Below are 22,694 nucleotides of genomic sequence, written 5' to 3'. Positions count from 1 at the left end.
CAATTTTTTTTCCCCTAGTCCCTGGTGTTAGTCCTTAAGTATCCCAGCATCCCTTATTGGCTCCTTTCTTTAAATCTATAAATAGTTCCTTCATTTCGTTATCTTCAAAATCCAACCTGGGTCAATTTCTGTTTCTTGCCCAGAAATCTGTGTATGTATGTGCACACACTTGTAGAGAAACAGACTGGAAGGAAATTTAACTTGATGGTAAATGGTAAGGTAAGGTAAAAATCTTGATTTTATTTTTCTTAGACGCTTCTGTATTTCCTGAATTTTCTACAGTAAACCTATACTGATTTCATATGCATAAAAAATTATTTTTTATTTTTAAGAAAACAAAACATTACCAAGCCTATCTTCATTCTGCTTTAACAACGTGACTCTCTGTACCAAAAGATACGGTCTCAAGGTTAGATTTTAGCCGAGTTCTGCAAGTCACTCTTTCTTTCTTGGTCTCAACTTCTTCTGAGAAAGTTTCTTCCAGTTCTGAAAGCTGAGTATGCAATTCACCACAATTAAAGCCAAGGATATATAATATCTTTCCTCAGTCTTTGATAGCATAACCATATAGTACAAATATTTGAAGGACAGCATGTGATGAAAGCAGAGGCCAAGAAAAGGTAATCATTTGTTCTGGCAAAGATTACATACTGGTATATTCAAGAAGCTCTGTGGTGCCAGGAGAGGTTCTGTTGTCACATCCAAGTGCCAATCAGTACCGTCTGTTTTCCTGATCATCAGAAAGATCTTGATTTCCTCTGGGTGAAAGTTTTTAGCAGATTTTCTGGCCATGCATATTGTTTCTCTATTTCTTGAGTCATACAGAAATGCCTTTATTCACTTAAAGTAAAATTCAATTCCATAAAAGCTCTCTATATTATGCACAGGACATCGAAGGAGCCACGAGAATAAAACAGATCATGAGGTCAAGATATTTGCCAATTTGACTAATTGATTGCCAAGGGATTCTAAGTTCATTCTTAGAAAAATATCTGTGATGTTGACTGAGCCAACAAGGGTCTTTGAAGCTAAGTAAACCCATTTCTAAAAGCTAAATACAGAGGAAATTACTCACGCCTTCATAAGTTATCTGATATGAAAATAAGGCATTGAGTTAAGGGCCAGAAAAATACAAACCTGCCTAAACAAAGCCATCTTGCCCTGTGTTTTCAAGCTAATGGTATGCTTTTCCACAGGCTACTGCTATTTCCTGTCATCAGATGGATCTTTTGCCTGGCAGTACTAAAACTAAAGAAAAAAATCTTTTAGCCAGATTGCTTTTATCATTTTGAAATACTTCCATGAAATGAAAGAAATCTTGACTATACAAGAGGTTTAGCATAGAAAAACCAAGAAATACAAATATAAACTTCAAAATAATCTGTAAAACACAGGTAGCAAGAATCCCACAGATTTAATTGGGAATGTTTGTCAGGTGGCACAGTGGTAAAGAATCTGCCTGCCAATACAGGAGACACAAGATATGCGGGTTCGATCCGTGGGTCAGGAAGATCCCCTGGAGGAGGGACCAAGAGAAGCCTAGCAGGCTATGGTCCATGGGGGTCACAAAGAGTCTGAATGACTAAGCTTGCACATGCACATGTTTGCCAGGTTAGCATCAGAGGCAAGGATGTCTGAATTAACTTCCTGTTTATTCCTCAATCCAGAAACCCATGCTTTCATGGCATACTTCTATATTTTTTTTAAATGAACAGATGGTTAATAAGATTTCTGTGCTTGTGACTAACATACATTAAAAAACTCCTCAGTTCCTGACCTCAATCAGCATAATAAGTAATTTGAGGTCAAGTGAACAGCTTGGCCATTATTGGAACTCTGCAAATTCCTGAACTCAATAATAAGACATCTTTTAAGATTACACATCAAACCATGTTTTATATTTCCTCAAGGTCAGCTAACATTCAAACAGAAAGAGATCAAAAAACAGTTAATTTCTGGTCAAAATTTTCTTGGCAATAGAAGAGGTAAATACAGCTACAATTTTCCTCAATCAAATGTTTGTTAATACTTGTTTGTCTTATCAAAATCATACACAACTGAATCAACAGTTTAAGAACAAGAAAATAAATCGAGTTGAGGAGAACCTTTATAGTCAATTAAACTAGCTGACTTAAGAACAAAGAAATTCCTCATATGTCAATGAGAGCCATTTCTGAACACTCTCCCAACCAGAAAAACAAAATCTAATGATGAACTGGAATACTAGATTTAGTAAGACTGATTGCATGAGAGATGAATAAATTACACTTCTTTACAAGAGCCAAACTGAATAGAATTTATTATTGAATCCAGTTGCTAAGGACTTAAACTGAGTGCTTACATAACGCCTATAGCTTGGATATTTCTGGAGAAAGCTGGAATGTAACACAGCTGCAAATAAGAAATACAGTAACTAAAATTATAGAACATCACTCAATTTTATGGTGGGATTTACAGTACGTGGAAAGAAAGAACCGATTTGTTGGAGGTTAGGGGATGGATACAAAAAGGTATGCACAGTTAAACCACAGATCCTAAGGAAAAAAATTGCTTCAATTAGTTCTCTTTTGCTATGATGAATGAAAATAAAAAGCAGATGTAAAACTGCAACCACATGATATTACTCACATTACAGCAACAGCAGCCATTCTTTCTTCTGAAAGTGACCACAAGCTTTGTTTTACACTAAAGAAATCAGACATGTGAAAGCCAAATGCTGCTTTTAAAATATCTCCACGAAGCTAACAGCAAGGGCACCTACATGAGAACATTGTAATCAGCAAACTCATAAGGAAGAGATTCCTCATCTGCCCCTTTCACAACAACCAATACTTCCTTAATCTCAGAGTCATCTCTCTGGAGCCCTTCAAATTATTGATTCATCCTGGGCTTATGTGCCTACCAGTTTAGCATCTTATTTTGCCACAGTCAGGTAAGTCAGAAACCCTGCATGTTTCAACTTGTTTGGGAAGCTATTTTCTTGATCAAAATTTTAAAACTTTCAAATGAATTTTTAAAATATTAAAATACCACTCCTTCATCAAACTTTCCTTTCCCTGTGCTCCCCCAGCATATGTTTTCCATACTTCTCATAAGATAAGTTCCCATATTGTGGTACTGCTTTCACTGAATGGCCAGCCCGCTGCACAAACTGGTCTATGTTTATATGTCCTATCCTCTAGTATCCTACGAGCTGCTTTAAGGTTGGAGGTAGAGCCACATACTAATCTGGATACTCAACTTCCACCACCACGTCATCTCTCATGAAATAACAGGCATTCAAAGACGTTTTGATGGCCTGGGCAGGGGCTGGGCAAGTGACTTAAATGCAAGAAGTAGGCCCATGTTTCATAGGCAACGCAATATGGCATGATGGATGGTGCAGCAAACTGGAGAACTCGTGCTTCATGGAAAGCAGCAGTTGCTACTCAGTTCAGTCCTATACTTTGTCAGTCAAGGCTTCAAGCCTAATGTTGCCAGATTTTCTAATTTTTCCAAAGAAACTAGAAATCTGGACTTTTCATATGAGTTCACCCATTTTCACCAGTTTTCAACCTCACGCTATGCGATGTGGCCTTCCCCAGGGACTCTGACCTCCTCTGCCTCACTCACTGGTTTCTCTTCCTCCTCCTATCCCTCACTTGAAATGAACTTTCCTGATATTCCTTACAGATGTGCTTTCTCTCTCTCCTCTGAACCAGCAAAGCACTCAGCTCACAGCCTTCTACTGTTCTTGCCTATGATGTCTTGTACCACAGTTACAGAGAAGGCAATGGCAAGCCACTCCAGTACTCTTGCCTAGAAAATCCCATGGATGGAGGAGCCTGGTAGGCTGAAGTCCATGGGGTCGCTAAGGGTCGGACACGACTGAGCAACTTCACTTTCACTTTTCACTTTCACACATTGGAGAAGGAAATGGCAACCCACTCCAGTGTTCTTGCCTGGAGAATCCCGGGGATGGGGGAGACTGGTGGGCTTCCGTCTATGGGGTCACACAGAGTCGGACACGACTGAAGTGACTTAGCAGCAGCAGCAGCAGCAACCACAGTTATCTGTATATATTCTGTGCCTCTCACAAGGCAATAAGTTCCTTAAGTCACTTATTGTATCAATAATAACATCTTTGGCTGAGTTTGGGGTCAGACACTGTGCTAAGTACTTTACACATATTAACTTGTAACTCGACTACACTTTAAAAGAACCCTCAGGAATAATATTATCATTACTGTTTTACAGATGAAGAAACTGAGGTTTAAAGTGTTTCTGATTAACACCCAAGTCCTCAGAGCCAGTAAGTGAAAGAGCCAGAACCTGAAACAAGGCTTTCTCACTCCACAGCTCTATATGTGCCTGCTGCTGCTGCTAAGTCACTTCAGTCATGTCCGACTCTGTGTGACCCCATAGAGGGAAGCCCACCAGGCTCCCCCGTCCCTGGGATTCTCCAGGCAAGAACACCAGAGTGGGTTGCCATTTCCTTCTCCACTATATGTGCCTGACTCATCTTTAAATGCTCTACAATTCCTTGCATGCAGTGAGCATTTGATTAATATTTAATTGATTGTTGAAAATAGAAATTTATATTCCACTTTAAAGACATTTTTTTCTTAAGGAACATGGAGAAAAAGTACTGATGAGATAATGGTTTGCAGAAAGCTTAAAAACACCATGACTATGCATTATGAATATTTGTGGTTCAGCAATAGACTGGAGGCCATTCATCAACTGCATAGATATGCAGGGTTTATCCTGAGATACTTTTCAGCGTATTATTCAAAAAGAATTCCAATCCAACAATAATATCCGTAAAGTAATCTGCCATACTAGCATTTCTAGCTTGCAAATTCAATGTGCAATACTGGTTTTAGTTAGAAATGAGGAAATGCCAACGGGAAATTGAATAAAAGCTCAAAAGATTTTTTTTTTTAGCATACAAGGAGCATTAATTAACTCCTTTCAATAACTAGGATGTCACCTTTCTGTGTCTGCATCCAACGGGAGTCCCAAAATGCAGTTTTCTCTTTTCTCTAAATATAATTTGTTTCACATAAAAATATATAATACCAGTATGTAACAACTAAGTAATGTACTGGTTTTCCCTTTTATTATTTTTTAAATATTTTATTTAAATCATAAATGCTAACTTTGAAATGTGATTTAAATGACAATGACAGCATCTGATCCTTTTGGGAAAGGGTACCCAGTAAACATAAATAAACTAGTAGCAAAACTGCTGATGTGTCAAAGTCCTAGGGTATATTTGGGTGAGGACAAAGATTCTATAGTTCTCTCTTAGAACTCGGACTCCAATCCAGAAAGCAGTGGTTCCCACTACCACCACTGACCTGTGAAAAGGGCTCAGAGGCAGCTGTGTCTGGTCCTTAGGAATGTAATTTAAGGAAGCTGTGATGGCTCCATAAAGGTTCCCTCACAACCAAACTTTCTTGGGAGCATATTAACACTGCTCCTTTCCCATAAAGTAGTTCAACTGACCGAAATCCAGATCCCTAATCTTCAGCTGGCAGCTTGAAGAAAAGATTCACTATAAAGCACAATTATTACCTATAGACTACTGATATTATTTAAATCTTTTTAAAAACAAGTAAAATCACATGTATCTAATATTGTACAGAAAATGATTTGGTGATACATTTACAAAATTGATAGAGGATTAGTAGACTAACAAAAGACCAGCCATTTTCTTTTCAGGCAAAATTACCACCCAACTGCAAACTAGATCCCACAAAATACTGAAACTTAGGGCAGGAAAAGAATTTACTTTTCCAAAGATGCTGTCATTCTTCTGTTTTTCTTCACCTTCTACTAGCTACATAAAAGAATATCTGAGGGAACTATCAAGTGAAGAATCCTCACAGGATAGAAGTCATCAGCATGGTGAGCTTTGTTGTTTAGTCACTCAATTGTGTCTGACTCTCTCAGACCCCATGGACTGGTATATTTTCAGACAGGCTCCTCTGTTCATGGGATTTTCCAGGCAAGAATACTGGAGTGGGTTGCCATTTCCTCCTGACCCAAGGATTGAACCCATATCTCCTACAAGTCTCCTGTATTGCAGGCAGATTCTTTACCACTGAGCCACCAGGGAAACCCATATGGTGAGCTTCACTGCTTGTTAAATTAAAGGAGCTAGAAGAATGTGGCAGAGTAAGGGACAGTTGACTATCATTGCTAACTCCTAGAACCAAGGAAGAGAGAGAAAAAGAGTCTCAAAGGAACGAGTGCTGTGTTGATTCTCTTCCCTCTCCTCTCCTCTGTTCATGATCAAGAATTAGCTTAAGTCATAAAGCTATTAAAATAAATATTTCCTCAGTAACCCCATCCTAGCAAATTATCAACTGAAAGAATAATGAACAGAAAGTCAGCCAGGGAAAATACACACTGCTGTGGAAATCACTATCACTAAAATGATAGTCTTGGGAAGAAATCTCTTTAGTTAACAAGAAGTTTATCAGACAATGTGAACTAGCATAGGTACATATAAACCTGAAATCTATAGGCTCTAGAATCAAATATACCTCATCATTCCGATGTTCTGGTCTTGGAGAAGAGCTGAAAATTGTTGGGTAGGTGGCAGAAAGTTCTTGGAGTTTTGTATCAATTTCAGCAAGTTGCTCATGCTGGGTGACTGCAAGCGTGTATCCTTCTCCCGGAACCAGCCAGCCACACTGACCTCCCTAAAAGGAAACAAGGGTCACCAGGTCATTCTCACACTACATTTTCCCCAAAATATACCTTTCAAACTGTCACATCAATGCTCCTCACAAAAACAAATAAAAATTCAAAATTAAAAAAACAGAATTAACTTGGGATAGTACAAGAATTAAATAGCTTAAGTTTCATTATCTGCTAACTCTGCATAAAGTATATTCTTATATTTTGCAGGGTTTTCCCACTATGGAATAAATCTCTTAGCCTCACAGTCTGAATCTCATTACATCCATAATTCTCCACTCTGGAAAAGTGGTTTGTTGAATAGGAAGAAATCATGTTTACATTATAGTGGACATGTTATTTTCAAAATTTGTCCCTGGAAAGTAACTGAGTCTATAAACTCGGTTGTTTGGGTTTCAAGATCACAACTGGCCATTCAACCAACATTAGTTTCTCTTTTTTATTTTTAGTTTTGTAAATTAATTTTTTTTTTGTTTTTTGAACAGAGGAAAATTTATGCGTCGAACCTGGACTGGTCACTTATGATAATATACATGCTACAATTCCATTCTCTCCAATCATTCCACCTTCACCCTCTCCCACAGAGTCCCAAAGACTGTTCTAAATGCCTATGTCTCTTTTGCAGTCTCTTATACAGGGTTCAGGTTACCATTTTTCTAAATTCCATATATATGCGTTAATATACGGTATTGATGTTCTTCTTTCTGGCTTACTTCACTCTGTATAATTGGCTCCAATTTCATCCACCTCATTAAAACTGATTCAAATGCATTCTTTTTGATGGCTGAGAAATACTCCATTGTGTATATGTACCAAAGCTTTCTTATCCATTCATCTGCAGATGGACATCTAGGTTGCTTCCATGTCCTGGCTATTATAAACAGTGCTGCAATGAACATTGGAGTACATGTGTCTCTTTCAATTCTGGTTTCCTCGGTGTGTATGCCCAGGAGTGCGATCGCTGGATCATATGGCAGTTCTATTTCCAGTTTTCTGAGGAATCTCCACACTGTTCTCCATAGTGGCTGTACTAGTTTGCATTCCCACCAACAGTGTAAGAGGGTTCCCTTCTCTCCACACCCTCTCCAGCACTTATTGCATGTAGACTTTTGGATAGCAGCCATTCTGACTGGTGTGAAATGGTATCTCATTGTGGATTTGACTCGTACATAGAAAACTATAAAACACTAGTGAAAGTAATCAAAGAGGACACGAATAGATGGAGAAATATACCGTGTTCGTGGATTGGAAGAATAAATATTGTAAAAATGAGTATACTACCCAAAGTAATTTATACATTCAATGCAATCCCTATCAAGCTACCAACAATATTTTTCACAGAACTAGAACAAATAATCTCACAATTTGTATGGAAATACAAAAAACCTCGAATAGCCAAAGCAATCTTGAGGAAGAAGAATGGAACTGGGGGAATTAACCTGCCGGACTTCAGGCTCTATTACAAAGCCACAGTCATCAAGACAGTATGGTACTGGCATAAAGACAGAAATATAGATCAATGGAACAAAATAGAAAGCCCAAAGATAAACCCACGCTCCTATGGACACCTTATCTTCGACAAAGGAGGCAAGAATATAAAATGGAGAAAAGACAGTCTCTTTAACAAGTGGTGCTGGGAAAACTGGTCAGCCACTTGTAAAAGAATGAAACTAGAACACTTCCTAACACCATACACCAAAATAAACTCAAAATGGATTAAAGATCTAAATGTAAGACCAGAAACTATAAAACTCCTAGAGGAGAACGTAGGCAAAACACTCTCCGACATAAATCACAGCAGGATCCTCCAAGACCCACCTCCCAGAATATTGGAAATAAAAGCAAAAATAAACAAATGGGACCTAATTAAAATCAAAAGCTTCTGCACAGCAAAGGAAACTCTAAGCAAGGTGAGAAGACAACCTTCAGAATGGGAGACAATAATAGCAAATGAAGCAACTGATAAAGGATTAATCTCCAAATTATACAAGCAGCTCCTGCAGCTTAATTCCAGAAAACTAAGTGACCCAATCAAAAAATGGGCCAAAGAACTAAACAGACATTTCTCCAAAGAAGACATAAAGATGGCTAATAAACACATGAAAAAATGCTCAACATCCCTCATCATCAGAGAAATGTAAATTAATTTTTATCAGAGTATAGTAGCTTTACAATGTTGTACTGGTTTCTACTATATAGCAAAATGAATATACGTATATGTATACACATATCCCCTCCTTTGGATTTCCTTCCCATTCAGGTCACAACTGAGCATTAAGTAGAGTTCCTTGTGCTATATGGTATGTTCTCATTAGCTATCTATTTTATAAATTGTATCAACAGTGTATATGTGTCAGTCTCAATTTTAGTTTCTTCACAGGTTAAAAGCCATTCATAATATTTCATTCAAAAATGCCCTACTGGACATATGTATACCTGTGGCTGATTCATGTTGATGTTTGGCCGAAAATAACAAAATTCTATAAAGCAATTGCCCTTCAATTAAAAAATAATTTAAAAAAAAAAATCCCCTACTGTGGGGAGGCCTTATACTGGGCACTAGTGATTCAATATGAATCTCACACATTCCTGCCTTTAGGAGTTCTCAGTCCCTTGACAACAAAAATTTTAACAAAGTGTGAAAAGTATTGGGGATCAGGGAGGGTCAACTAGCCTCTCTGAACAGGAAAGAGCAAGGAGAAAAAGTGTTTGGAGAAGGCTTCCTAAAGGAAATAATCAATCTTAGTAATAACTTAGAGAAACAACACAATCAGCTGTGCACTTTAAAACTGGAGCTGGTGAGGGCAAGAGATGGGAGGCAGAAAATCCAATTAAGAAGCAGAAACCATAATCTGAAAGAAGAGTGATGAGTGTCTGAACTTGGAATGTTTCCTAGGAATGCAGAACACAGAACCAATTGCAGAGATACTTAGGAAGCAGAATGTACAGAATCTGGAGATAATTTGATGGAAGAATGAGGGAGGAGTATGAATCAAGCATAAAAACTAAATTTCTGATTTTTATCAACTAGGGGAATAAAGGTCATATGGATCAAAATAAGGAATACCAGACACACAGTAGGTTTGAGGAGGCAAACGATCATAATGAATTCTGTTTGGGGCCTTTCAATATTCACAGATATCCCTAGGATATCCACAGATTATGTCAGGGAGTTAAATATGTTTGTCTGAAGTTCAAGATAGAGACTTGGAAATAAGTATTTTGGATTCACCCATAATTCTTTAGTGGTTCAGACTCTCAGAGCATGGGAATGGGTGAGGTCACAAAGAGAAGCATGAAGACAGAAGAACCATGGAGAACACCAAGAATAAAGGGCAGGTGGAGGGCAAGGACGCCTAAGAACTTCATGTCCTTTGGTTTCGTGACTCTAAAACCAGGGATCAATCCCTAAGTGGTAACCAGAAAAAGTACATGCAAAAACTTGTGCAGAAAGACTTAACATTTGTCTCTCCCTGGCCCCAGCATCCTATCTTCCTTCCTGCCTCAGTGACACTAAGACCGCACAAGCCTCTCTAGGGAACAGGTCCCCCACAGACACTCCTTCTCCCTACCCACTGGCAGCAAGAAGACAAGCAAATGAACTAGATTCAGTCAACTGGAAGTGAACACCCTACCTGGACTTAAGACTTCTGAGGGAGAGAGAGATTCAAAGATGCCAGGAAGGCGGGGAAGAGATTAACAGTGACAGCAACAGCAGTGAGGATCCAGGGCTGGTGGCAGTGAAGGTGGCAGCAGTGATCGTTAGCATGGGTGTCTGGCATCTGGTGGCTGGCTGCAGTGCAACCCTGAACCAGCCTGCTTCTGAGGAGTTTCTAGGGCCATTTTTCTGGCTACCTTGATTTCTGCCTGGTTTACAAACTTGGTCCTTCAAACTTTCCACTGTGCCTTTGAGCTACCCAAGTCTCCCAAAAAAACTCATTTTCTTCCTTTTTTAAACAAAATTTGCCTCCATTTCTTGCAACCCAGAACACTGAATTTTTTTTTGCCATGTTACTTTTAATAAAGGATAATTGCAAAAAGCCCGAAAATAGGGAGAAAGTGAGTTTCTACTATATCCATATAAAATATACTATAGCAATAAACATTTAAAATATACTTGCAAGTTGGCATATGAAAATTACACATAATTATTAAAAAAAATCTAACTAGTCACAAATAAATTCTGATCTTTTTTCCTAACTAAAAGTGATATACTATATGACCTAAAAGAGAAATAAGAATCTGACAAAAAAAAAAAATTATGGAATCAATGATTATATATTGGTTAATAAATTTTAAATTCTTGTTTGAATTGAATTCTTTTTAAATGACACTGGAGGTAAAAGAAACTGTTCAACTAAGTGAAGCAGAAATTGAAATGTTTCATGTTTTATACTGTTACAGAAGAAAATTGTGTGTTGTTGTTCAGTCGCTCAGTCATGTCTGACTCTTTGCAACCCCACGGACTGCAGCACTCCAGGCTTCCCTGTCCTTCACCATCTCCCGAAGTTTGATCAAAGCTATGTCCACTGAGTTGGTGATGCCCTCCAACCATCTCATCCTCTGTCGTCCCCTTCCCCTCCTGCCTTCAACCTTTTCCAGCGTCAGGGTCTTTTCCAGTGAGTTGGCTCTTCTCATTAGCTGGTCAAAGTATTGCAGTTTCAGCTTCAGTCCTTCCAATGAATATTCAGTGTTGATTTCCTTCAAGATTGATTGGTTTGATCTCTGTGCTGTCCAAGGGGCCCTCAAGAGTCTTCTCCAGCACCACAGTTCAAAAGCATCAATTCTTCAGCAGTCAACCTTTTTTATCATCCAGCACTCACATTTGTACATGACTACTGGAAAAACCATAACTTTGACTATAACGGACCTTTGTCAGCAAAGTAATGTCTCTGCTTTTTTAATATGCTGTCTAGGTTGGTCATAGCTTTTCTTCCAAGGAGCAAGCATCTTCTAATTTGATGGCTGCAGTCACCGTCCACAGTAATTTTAGAGCCCAAGAAAATAAAGTTTGTCTCTGTTTCCATTGTTTCCCCATCTATTTGCCATGAAGTGATGGGACTGGATGCCATGATCTTCATTTTTTGAATATTGAGTTTTAAGCCAGCTTTTTTACTCCCCTCTTTCACCTTCATCAAGAGACTCTTTAGTTCCTCTTTGCTTTCTGCCTTAAGACAGATGGTATCATCTGGGTATCTGTGGTTATTGATATATCTCCTGGCAATCTTGATTCCAGCTTGCGCTTCATCCAGCCCAGCATTTCAGATGATGTACTCTGCAAATAAGTTAAATAAGCAGGGTGACAATATACAGCCTCGATGAACTCCTTTCCCAATTTGGAACCAGTCCACTGTTCCACATACGGTTCTAACTGTTGCTTCTTGACCTGCATACAGGTGTGTAACATGTAGTAAGTGATGTCTGTGTTTCTGCCTACACTTGCAATGTGTAGGAGTCTCGCCTCCCTAAGACAGAACCCAGAAAATGCTCTTCACCACCTGCTTTACAGCTAGGATTCAGGCCAGTAATGAGGGTCTACAATCAGATTCACCCGTCTAATACTGATTTAGATGTGAGGAATTTAAGATCTGATGCAAAACCCATTTTGCTGGGAAGGGTGACAGCAGAGGCTTCCGGCTTTGGGGAAAGTCATTAATAGTTGAGTTCCCAACACAGGGAAAAATCTTTAATAAATTCAAAGTATCCTAGACAAATTGAAGAGAACATTACATCCATGCAATGAAACATGACACTATAAGGACCAACCGGCAGGCATGAGTTCTAAGGAATTCAAACATAATTATCATGTTAGTCATCCTCTTTATGTTGGATTTGTCAGAGGTGAAGTGGCAGAGCACTCCAAAAGGACATACAGACACTTGAAAGAATACAGCAAATCTGAAGCATGGCAAGAAGTCTTGGACAGTTTCAGGAAACAATAGATAGATCAGTCCCTTCCTCAAAGTGGCAATCCCTTCCTGCCACATTCACATCTTCCTCCTCTGATCTCTATTCCATCATGTGTCACCACCTTTCTGGCTTCATAGAATCTCCATAGAAAATGTCTGCCTCCCACATCAGATAATAAAAAAAAGGACACTTTCTCCTCGGAGGACTTGCAGAAAAAACTTTCAGCAAATATGAGTTTAAAAAACAATAATAATTGTAAAAATAGCAACAATCTCAAAAGAGGACTACACAAGCAAAGCACGCAGAATAGAGATGTTTGAAACTCAACTAGGAAAACTGTAAAATGAATGCAGATGAGCAAAACGACAGAAAGGATAAAGACAATTAGAAAAATACTTGAAGGCCTGGAGGAGAGACCCAGGAGATTCTATACCCATGCATGGGCTTGGTACATAGACTGACCTGGTCCCCTTTTCCAATCTCCTCCTTCTTTGCCTTCCTCTGCTAAAAAAAAAAAAAAAGTGAAATCCTTAAATCCCCAGTCTTGACTGAACAGCTGTATGAAATGAATGACTGCATCCAGTCTTAGCTTAGCCAGTGAGGTGCAGGTGGAAGTCATTGGGAGACCACAGCTTCTCAAATGAAAAGGCAAAGCTTCAGAGGTATCTCTTTACCCTTTCCTTTCCCCCTTTCTTCCTGCTGGAAAATTTACACATTATCTACAGATACAGCAGTCATCTTGCACACTGAAAAACAAAGACACATTAAGACCATAAGTCAAGAAGATCAAAAGACACTAGCTACTTACACTTGGATTTCTTGTTACAGGGGGAAAAAAAAAAGCAAGTTTCTTATTTAAGTCATGGTTTATAAAGTTTTCTATGACTTGCAGTTAATCCCATTCCCAACTGATATCCCACTTTATAGGAAGCCCAAAAGGAAAGAAAAAGAGATGACAGAAGAGAAGAAATTACAGAAGATAATTTTCTGAATAGATGGAAAAATTGAACCTTCAGGTAAGAGTGCCTACTTAGAAGGTGTCATGCAAGAGCAAAAATGTTTTTAAAGATGCCCCAAATAAGTTCTGATAAAATTGGTGAACTCAAAATAAAGAGAAAAATCCTACAAACTTCCAGAAAATCTATAATTTAGTTCAGTTCAGTTCAGTTCAGTCGCTCAGTCATGTCCGACTCTTTGCGACCCCATGAATCACAGCACGCCAGGCCTCCCTGTCCATCACCAACTCCCGGCGTTCACCCAAACTCATATCCATCGAGTCGGTGATGCCATCCAGCCATCTCATTCTCTGTCGTCCCCTTCTCCTCCCACCCCCAATCCTTCCCAGCATCAGACTCTTTTCCAGTGAGTCAACTCGTTGCATGAGGTGGCCAAAGTATTGCAGTTTCAGCTTCAGCATCAGTCCTTCCAATGAACACCCAGGATTGATCTCCTTTAGAATGGACTGGTTGGATCTCCTTGCAGTCCAAGGGACTCTCAAGACTCTTCTCCAGCACCACAGTTCAAAAGCATCAATTCTTTGGTGATCAGCTTTCTTCACAGTCCAACTCTCACATCCATACATGACCACGGGAAAAACCATAGCCTTGACTAGATGGACCTTGGTTGGCAAAGTAATGTCTCTGCTTTTTAATATGCTATCTAGGTTGGTCATAACTTTCCTTCCAAGGAGTAAGCATCTTTTAATTTCATGGCTGCAATCAGCATCCGCAGTGATTTTGGAGCCCCAAAAAATAAAGACAGCCACTGTTTCCACTATTTCCCCATCTATTTCCCATGAAGTGATGGGACCAGATGCCATGATCTTTGTTTTCTGAATGTTGAGCTTCAAGCCAACCTTTTCACTCTCCTCTTTCACTTTCATCAAGAGGCTTTTGAGTTCCTCTTCACTTCATCTGCATATCTGAGGTTATTGATATTTTTCCCAGCAATCTTGATTCCACCTTGTGCTTCTTCCAGCCCAGTGTTCCTCATGATGTACTCTGCATATAAGTTAAATAAGCAGGGTGACAATATACAACCTTGACGTACTCCTTTTCCTATTTGGAAGCAGTCTGTTGTTCCATGTACAGTTCTGACTGTTGCTTCCTAGGCTGCCATTTGAAGCGATCATTCAAGTGAGAGAAGAATTAATTTTTGAGTATGCAAACACTCAAAAATTATCTGCACACTATCCTATTTAGGGGAATTCTTTTAATTCCAGAAAAATAACTCAGGAAACATGATTTTGACCCCATGGACTGTAGCCCACTAGGCTCCTCTGTCCATGGGATTTTTCAGGCAAGAATATTGCAATGGATTGCCATTTCCTCCTCCAGGGGATCTTCCTGACCCAGGGATCGAACTCGCAACTCCTGCATCTCCTGCATTGCAGCCAATTATTTACCACTGAGCCATCAGAGAAGCCCCAGTAAACAATTAGTTGAGTTTAAATACACAGATAATAAGGTGGTTTTAAAATTTGGCTACTGTTGAGAGAGATTCCTAAAACATAAGAAGCATACTATTTTTAAAAGAAAAACTTATAACATCCTGAAACTAAAATTCCAAGTGATTTCAATGCATTCTAGAGGAGAAAAAATGAGAGAAGAGGGAAATGAATGCATACCAAAGATCCTGCCCTTTTAAGATGTAAGATTTTAGAAATCAATTAATTATTGAAGAACCTCTAGAAAGGAAAGCAGCCCACTGCCAACACTCTGATCCCAGTCCAGTGAGACCAATTTAGGTTTCTGTCCCGGAGAAACTGAGCTGAGAAGACCTACCTTCCTAAGGTGACAGAACTGGGAAGTGACGGATCCTGCTTTCTAACCAGTCTGCCAAGGCCAGCCCTCAACCACTGTCCTAAACCACCTCCAGTCAAAGCCAGCACACTCAACCACTCTGCTAAACCACCTCCGGCGTCTACAGGTTCCATTTTCCATTTCGCCAGAACACAGTGTCAGCTGTGAACACATAACCTGGAGGAATATACAGCAGCCTTTCTTGGAGTGGGAATTATAGAGAGCTGGGTTTTTTTACTCTGAATTTCTAGCTTCTCTGGACAAACTGGAGGGTGCAGGCAGCCCTGGGCGGGCATTTCTATGCAGCAGCCACTGACTGGCATACGGGCCCAGATACTGCTGCACATGCACTGCTTTTTCGCCAGAGCTAAAACTGCCCTCTGAACCTACATGTCTTAGGCTAGGCTCCCGAGAGCCCAAGAGAGGCAGAGATTCCTGTTTAAGTGACTTAGTGGAAGAGTGCTTTCAGGATTAGAGGTGTCAGGACAAGGGAACAAAGCCAGACAAGGATGTTGTCTCAACTGAAGACCGACTGACCCCTGGGGAAGCTCTGGAAGACAAACTGCAGCACAGGGGCTGGGCAGGGTTGCGGGGAGGGTGTCGTCCTGTCCTGGACTCGTCAGCTCCCATTTGGCCCAGGACAATTCTCCAGAGAAGGCGTCAGGCAGGGGATGGATGCACAGATGTGCTAGGTAAAAGGCTGCTGCAGGGTGTCAGCAGCAGTCACCCTATCATCTCTATTAAACACAGGGGAATAAAAATTAGATGACAGCGCTAAGTGTTTCAAGGAACACAGGACAATGCATTTCTTTGTGGAAGTAAGAATAGGGCTAAAAGTTTAGTATGCAAACAAGTGCAAATGCTGAGCCTGCATTACTTATGTGACCTGCCCAGGCCCTGTAAATACTCATATTCACACCCTGGATTCACTCCTCAGACTCAGCCTGTGCTTGCCCCAGACTCTTCAGGGAACTGAATGCCCAACAGTACCTGGACAGGAGCACGATGGTGGTCTTAAGGATTACTAAAGATTACACTGAAATTATGTGGAATCAGTTTAGGGATAATAAGAAATGTTCAAAATAAAAGGATCCAGAGAAACATATCTCTATGTCATCAGTGAGCAAGCCTGTCACATCACAGGCAGAGGGTATTATTGTGAAAGCCAATGTGCAGGTCACTCATAATAACATAAGAGAGTCAATAATGAATCAACAAGAATAAATTAGAAAATTTTGATAAAAATAAATTTGTAAAGCAGGATTTTTTTAAGTTAAAAATACCGCCTTATAATTTGAAAAATTACCGCAACTTTTCTATTTTATCAACAACATGATTTTAAAAATAAAAATTAAGACATGTGGAACCTGTAGAATATCAGAGTTTACTTACCTCAGAACTGGACAGCCCTGAATCACTATCGTCTAAGTCCTTCAAAAGTTCAACCAGCTTTTCCTTTTCTCTGTCAATCATAGCCACTGGTTTACCCGAATTCTTGGCCAACTATAGAATGTATCAGAAGAAAATATTAAATACTCAAAGCAACTCATAGTTCAGGAAAAATTAAAATGGAATCTGAGGCTTCCACAATACAGATTCACTAAGGTAAAATTTGTTATATTAGGCATTTTCATTTGCTGGGTAATTTTATTTTATTCTAAATTTTGGTAGAGCTCCGTTCTCCAAGCAAAGATATTTAACCATCTCAACAAACATTTTATATAAAAAAATAAAACATGGGCAGTTTGCAAACCTCTCTTTATATTAAATGTATCAAATGCAACATACTTGCTGAGACATTTGGGAGGAATCTTACCACTTTCTATGTGACATATATCCACTAAATGAAACTGTTTTTAAGTTTCAAAACTATCACATCAGGAGTTTAAATAGGATTCAGTTACTACTGATAAAAAGGAAAAGGAAAATCTATGGTGGAGCTGCTATCTGTGTCAGCAAGAATGGATATGGGGAAAACCCTACTGCTCTTGGAAAATTATACATTAAGTCAACAAACAATGAGCCAGTGCAAAAAGAGCAAGCTGGAAAAGGTTTCTTTCAGATCATAGGAACATGGAGCATATAAAAGTCAAGAGTCCCAGAGGCCAGTCCTGGCAGTGGCAGGCTGAATCCCATGAATCCAGTCTGCCTGGAAAAGACGTGCTAACTGTGGAAAAAACATCAGGCTTGAACTATGAAGAATTATTTAACTCTCTCCTCTTAAAATGTCACACTTATCAATGTAGCTTTCTAGTGACTTAAAAGCCTGAGTAGCTTGCCATGAACCTTCTGTTCACCATACTTTTATTTCTTGCCATAAATTAATTATTTCGCATTCTGGTCGAATACAGGAGTCCCTGTGCCCTTAGTTAGTCTAAGTCTGCCTTGAGGACAAACCAAGTCAAACTGCACGGCCTTTAAAACCAAGTTAAGCCTCTATATCAGTGAGCTAATCAAAGCAAGAGACAAGTTTCAGGCTGCTCCGGGAGCTGGGCTGGAGTTGGAGAGGAGAGGCAGAGCCAGTAGGCAGACAACCAGTTGACCTCTCCACCTCTGCCAAGAGCATTTTCCACTCAAATTTCTAAATGTACCAACTATAAAATCAGTCTCATTACTTTAAATAAAGCCAATTTTACTAATATGCAATTTCAAATCTGGGAAACGGTGTATAAAACTATTATTTAAATAAATGTTTTTCAAATTGCAGGAACCAGTCATTTCTGGGCAATGAAACAAACATATTACATTGCAGCTAGCAATTTTTAAGAGGGTAGGATGAGATAGAATAGGCTAGGATGGAGCAGAAAATAGTGAAATTAAGCATTGGTTCATAAAACTTCTCTTTAAGTTATATAAACTGCTTCAATTACATATACATGCATCATGGTCAAAAAAAAATTTAAAGACAATGAACATAGCTATCTCCATTTTTTCAACTCATTTAGTCCCACATTCTGGCTTCTAAATTTCCAGGTACATACCTCAATGTTTCTCTTAATAAAATCCTGGCTGTGTTTACCCCTGAGCTCAATCTTTTCTGTATTTGAGAAAGGTTTATTTTCTGCTTTGATCATTGACTCATTTCTTTCCACATCATAGGTAAAATCTAATAATAAAAAAGTTCAAAATTTTTTCAGAATTATAATTGTCCATTATGCCAGAATTTACCTTAAGCATACATTGAAACATATAAGAAATAAGCACACATAGAAAAGGTCCTAAATTTCAGATCAGAAACTTAAGACACACAAATATTTATTCTTAAAAAGATAAATGTGCTACCATCATTTGCAATGAAGTTCTCATAAAACTTTTGTTATTCATTATCATATATCAAACTTCTTGCTGTTGAATCATGGGAGATATGAAAAGAACTTCAAGTGATATACACTTGAAGGAGAAATCGCTGATGTCATGAGAATTTTAACATATTTTATTTTAGTATTTATATGATATAAAACTTACTCTAAAGACTAGAATCATTACCTACTACTCATTGATTCGCTGTTATCTTCTCAGAACAATAAACTTCTCGCTCAAACCTGTTTTTTAAGCCAAGTCGGGGCATAAGTGCTCTGGATGTCCCACATCCTGTCTGCACAAACCCCTAAAGCCCATCTGAGTTTGTCAGTTTTTCTCAACCTTTGAAGAGCTTTGCATCAACGTCAGTTGTTCAGACCCTGAGTGCTCAAGACAAGAGCAAGAAAAATACTTATGGCCTCTCATCCCCTTTATAAAATATCTTGTTTCCACTGTTCAGTTCAGTTCAGTTGCTCAGTCGTGTCCGACTCTTTGCGACCCCATGAATCACAGCACACCAGGCCTCCTTGTCCATCACCAACTCCCAGAGTTCACTCAAACTCATGTCCATCGAGTCGGTGATGCCATCCAGCCATCTCATTCTCTGTCGTCCCCTTCTCCTCCCGCCCCCAACCTTTTCCAGCATCAGAGTCTTTTCCAGTGAGTCAACTCGTCACATGAGGTTTCCACTGTAGTCACATTTAAAACATTTTTGAAAAAGATCATGTGAATCCTTCATTAAAGTTCTAAAAATATGCATAAAAAGAGTCTTCCTAAATGACAAATAGAGCCCACCTTACAAAACAGGATAAACTGCCATATTAAAATTCTACAGAAAAAAAAGAAAAAAAAACAAGAAAAAACACTAGCCAGTAGCTCAATGCAGACAAGGCTTACTTAAAAGTTATCTTTATTTTATGAGAGGTAACCTCAATAAAAAAGATTAAGGGAGCTATTCAACTGGTGTTTTTGTAGTTCATTATCAAAGATTCAGTACAAATTTAATAATTAAAGAATAAATTTTGATAACACTAGTTGGAAAGACCAAGAAAAAGAGTGAGATCTCTGGATTTAATTTCTTTTCAGACTAAAATAAATTTGAGTAAAAAAAAAAAGAAAAAGTTTTACTCAAATTTAAGTTACACATGTCTAGGCAAAAAAAAAAAAATTCTATGCTTTATAACTGAGATTTCATTCTTTAATCAATCCAGTGTCTCAGATGGTAAAGAATCTGCCTGCAATGTGGGAGACCTGGGTTCGATCCCTGGGTCAGGAAGATCCTCTGGAGAAGGAAATGGCAACCCACTCCAGTATTCTTGCCTGGAAAACCCTACTGACAGAGGAGCCTGGAGGCAGTCCATGGGGTCGTATAGAGTTGGACACGACTGAGAGACTTACAATCACCAATAGCTAAAGTATAAGTTATTTTTTTGGTGAGTGGCCTTCTTAGATATAAAATATATAACTCTTTCCCATAATCCAAGTCGTATACAGTCTTTTAAACTGAAATCTGAAGTTTATCCATTCAGCTGAAGTTTCACATTCTCTTAAACAACATATAAACATAAATCAAATTAAATGCATCTTTGTCTACATTTATAATAGTTTCTTTAAAATACACTTTTAATACATCATAGGAAAAAAGTCTTAGATAGTCTGGTAGAAACTATCTGCCTAGAAATGTCCTCTTCTCCTCTTCATCCTGGGAGTGATCCAGGGTAGAAGTTGCCATGTCCCGGTTGTAACCCCAACTCTTGCTGGGTTGGATGAATTGGTTGGACCAAGGGTGGGCACCTAACCCAAGGTGGATCAGTTGGTCTCTTCTCTAGGATTATGGAATTGAATCACCTTCTCAATGACTAGTGAAAGGATATGATTTTAGGAATCAAAGAACCTATCTACCAGGAGGATTCTTTCCATAAATTTTCTTTTTCACTTAAACTAGATTTCCATTACTAGCAGCCAGATTTAACTGTTTATTACACAAAATTTCAAATGTCCTAAAGACGACTGTTATAATGAACCCTCAACAACTAACTTCAATAATGATTAACTCGTGACCAATCCTGTTTCATCTAGAACCTCACCTACTTCCCCTCACCACTAAATTAAATCACATCAAATCATTTCATCTGTAAATATTTGTATATAGAGCTAGTATCTTCCTGTGACAATATGTAAAATCACATACCTTGTTTGACATTCTGTATATGATTTTCATAGTTTTCTGGTGGAACTTGAGTGTGAAACACCGAGAAAAAGGTTTCTTCATGCTTGTTACAAGAAGGATCTAGTGATTTAAAAATCATTTGTTCAGTATCATATGTTAACACATATACATGGAATCTAGAAAGACGGTACTGATGAACCTATTTGTAGGGCAGCAATGGAGATGCAGATATAGAGAACAGACTTATGGACATGGGGCAGCGAGGGGAAGAAGAAGGTGGGACGAACGGAGAGAGTAGCATGGAAACGCATTCACTACCATATGTAAAATAGATAGCCAGCGGGAATTTGCTGTATGACTCAGGGAACTCAAACTGGGGCTCTGTAACAACCTAGAGGGGTGGGATGGGGTGGGAGGTCAGACGGAGGTTCAAAAGGAAGGGAACATATATATACCTATGGCTGATTCATGTTATTATACAGCAGAAATCAACATAATAGTGTAAAGCAATTACGTTTCAATTAAAAATAAATCAATGTTTTAAAAACTGTTTGTTCAATACATACAAAATAAATAAGGAATTGTTTATATAGACAGTTGCTTTTAAAAAAACAGATAAGATCTAATAATGTTCTGTGCAATACTCCTCAATTTCCTCTACACGTTTCTTAAGACAATGTCTTCGTACCATCATCTTTGTACACATGCACCACTGAAACAGAGAAATCAAAGCCAGTCAACAGTTTCCCTAGAACTTCTGTGCAAGAAGTACGCACCAGAGTGTGCTAAAATATCACGTTAATTACCTGGATATAATATACCCAAACACTAACAGTCTCAAAACGGAGGATATGCACATTGAATAACTTCGTGTTTCTAGTCCTTATTTTAGATCCACAAAGCAAGATTTCAGATATATGATCCGTCATTAAAAAAAGAGAACGCATTTGAGAGAAAACTAGAGAGACACTTGGCAGTCAGCTTTCTTTTTCTGATTCTCTTGGGATACTACACATAAAAATTAAGAAACTGTGCTTAACTCTTTCTGTTTAATTTGTCTTATGTTCTACTAAGCTAATTTAGACACCGTACATTTACAAGAAACAGCTAACATAAGTAAATATCACTTTGCCTTAACATGAAAGAATCTGCCAGGCTGTGGCAGAGAAATGTTTTTGCTTAAGAAAACATGACATGTCTTGAAGATATTAGAGGATTCACCACCTACCTCTTAAACACACCTGATTCAAGCACCTGCTTGGAGATGATATGGGCAAGATACATTCACCATGACACAAATACCAACAAATTCAAAACATACAACTTCTGATAGTAAAAACAAATTCATCAATTCAAATTCCCTAATTTGGAATGCATAATAATGTAGTGTCGCATCATCAGGATTGACAGGACAACCATAATCCTTGTCCAATGTTTGATGAGTCAATCTAGCAAATTAGTGGTATAAGCCTTATAAGAAGACAGGTAAGCTACTCAGCAGGCAAAAAGTTTTGAAGTTCTTTTCAAACTTTAATTTTTTTTTCAACCATTGTTATTAGGGTTCTTAAATATTCATTGAACCTTATAGCAAGTCAGCAGTTTGGCAACATTCTGTTATTGGCTTAAGTTGCATCATATATCCAAAATGGTAATAGATTTTTGATCACATAATTCCTCTTTAACAGCAGTTTCACTTAATTTTATACTAAAGTACCTATAGAGGCATAAAAATATGAAAACCTGCAAAACAAAAAACTATTATAGCAAGGTGATACCGAAGGTTTTAAACCAAGGAGTTTTTCTTAGCTGAAATCATTCATGTG

At 38.5% G+C, this 22,694-nt stretch overlaps 1 protein-coding gene across 1 annotated transcript in view; it reads right to left on the bottom strand.

The window, feature by feature from the left end:
* The window catches only part of LOC129562364 (fibrous sheath-interacting protein 1), an 88,075-nt gene that overhangs the window by 10,413 nt on the left and 54,968 nt on the right, over positions 1–22,694 (bottom strand). The window contains exons 6-9 of the mRNA XM_088839810.1: positions 20,893–20,991; positions 18,383–18,507; positions 16,794–16,904; positions 6,534–6,692 (exon numbers count right to left, since the gene is read on the bottom strand). Coding sequence (XP_088695936.1) covers positions 6,534–6,692; positions 16,794–16,904; positions 18,383–18,507; positions 20,893–20,991 — 494 coding nt within the window. The remainder of the gene's footprint in view (positions 1–6,533; positions 6,693–16,793; positions 16,905–18,382; positions 18,508–20,892; positions 20,992–22,694) is intronic.

This window comes from Moschus berezovskii, chromosome 9, assembly GCF_049115385.1.
Source record: "Moschus berezovskii isolate FMDL1 chromosome 9, NW_MosBer_1.0, whole genome shotgun sequence".
Lineage (NCBI taxonomy): Eukaryota > Metazoa > Chordata > Mammalia > Artiodactyla > Moschidae > Moschus > Moschus berezovskii.
This window is presented reverse-complemented; position numbering and strand designations above follow the sequence as displayed.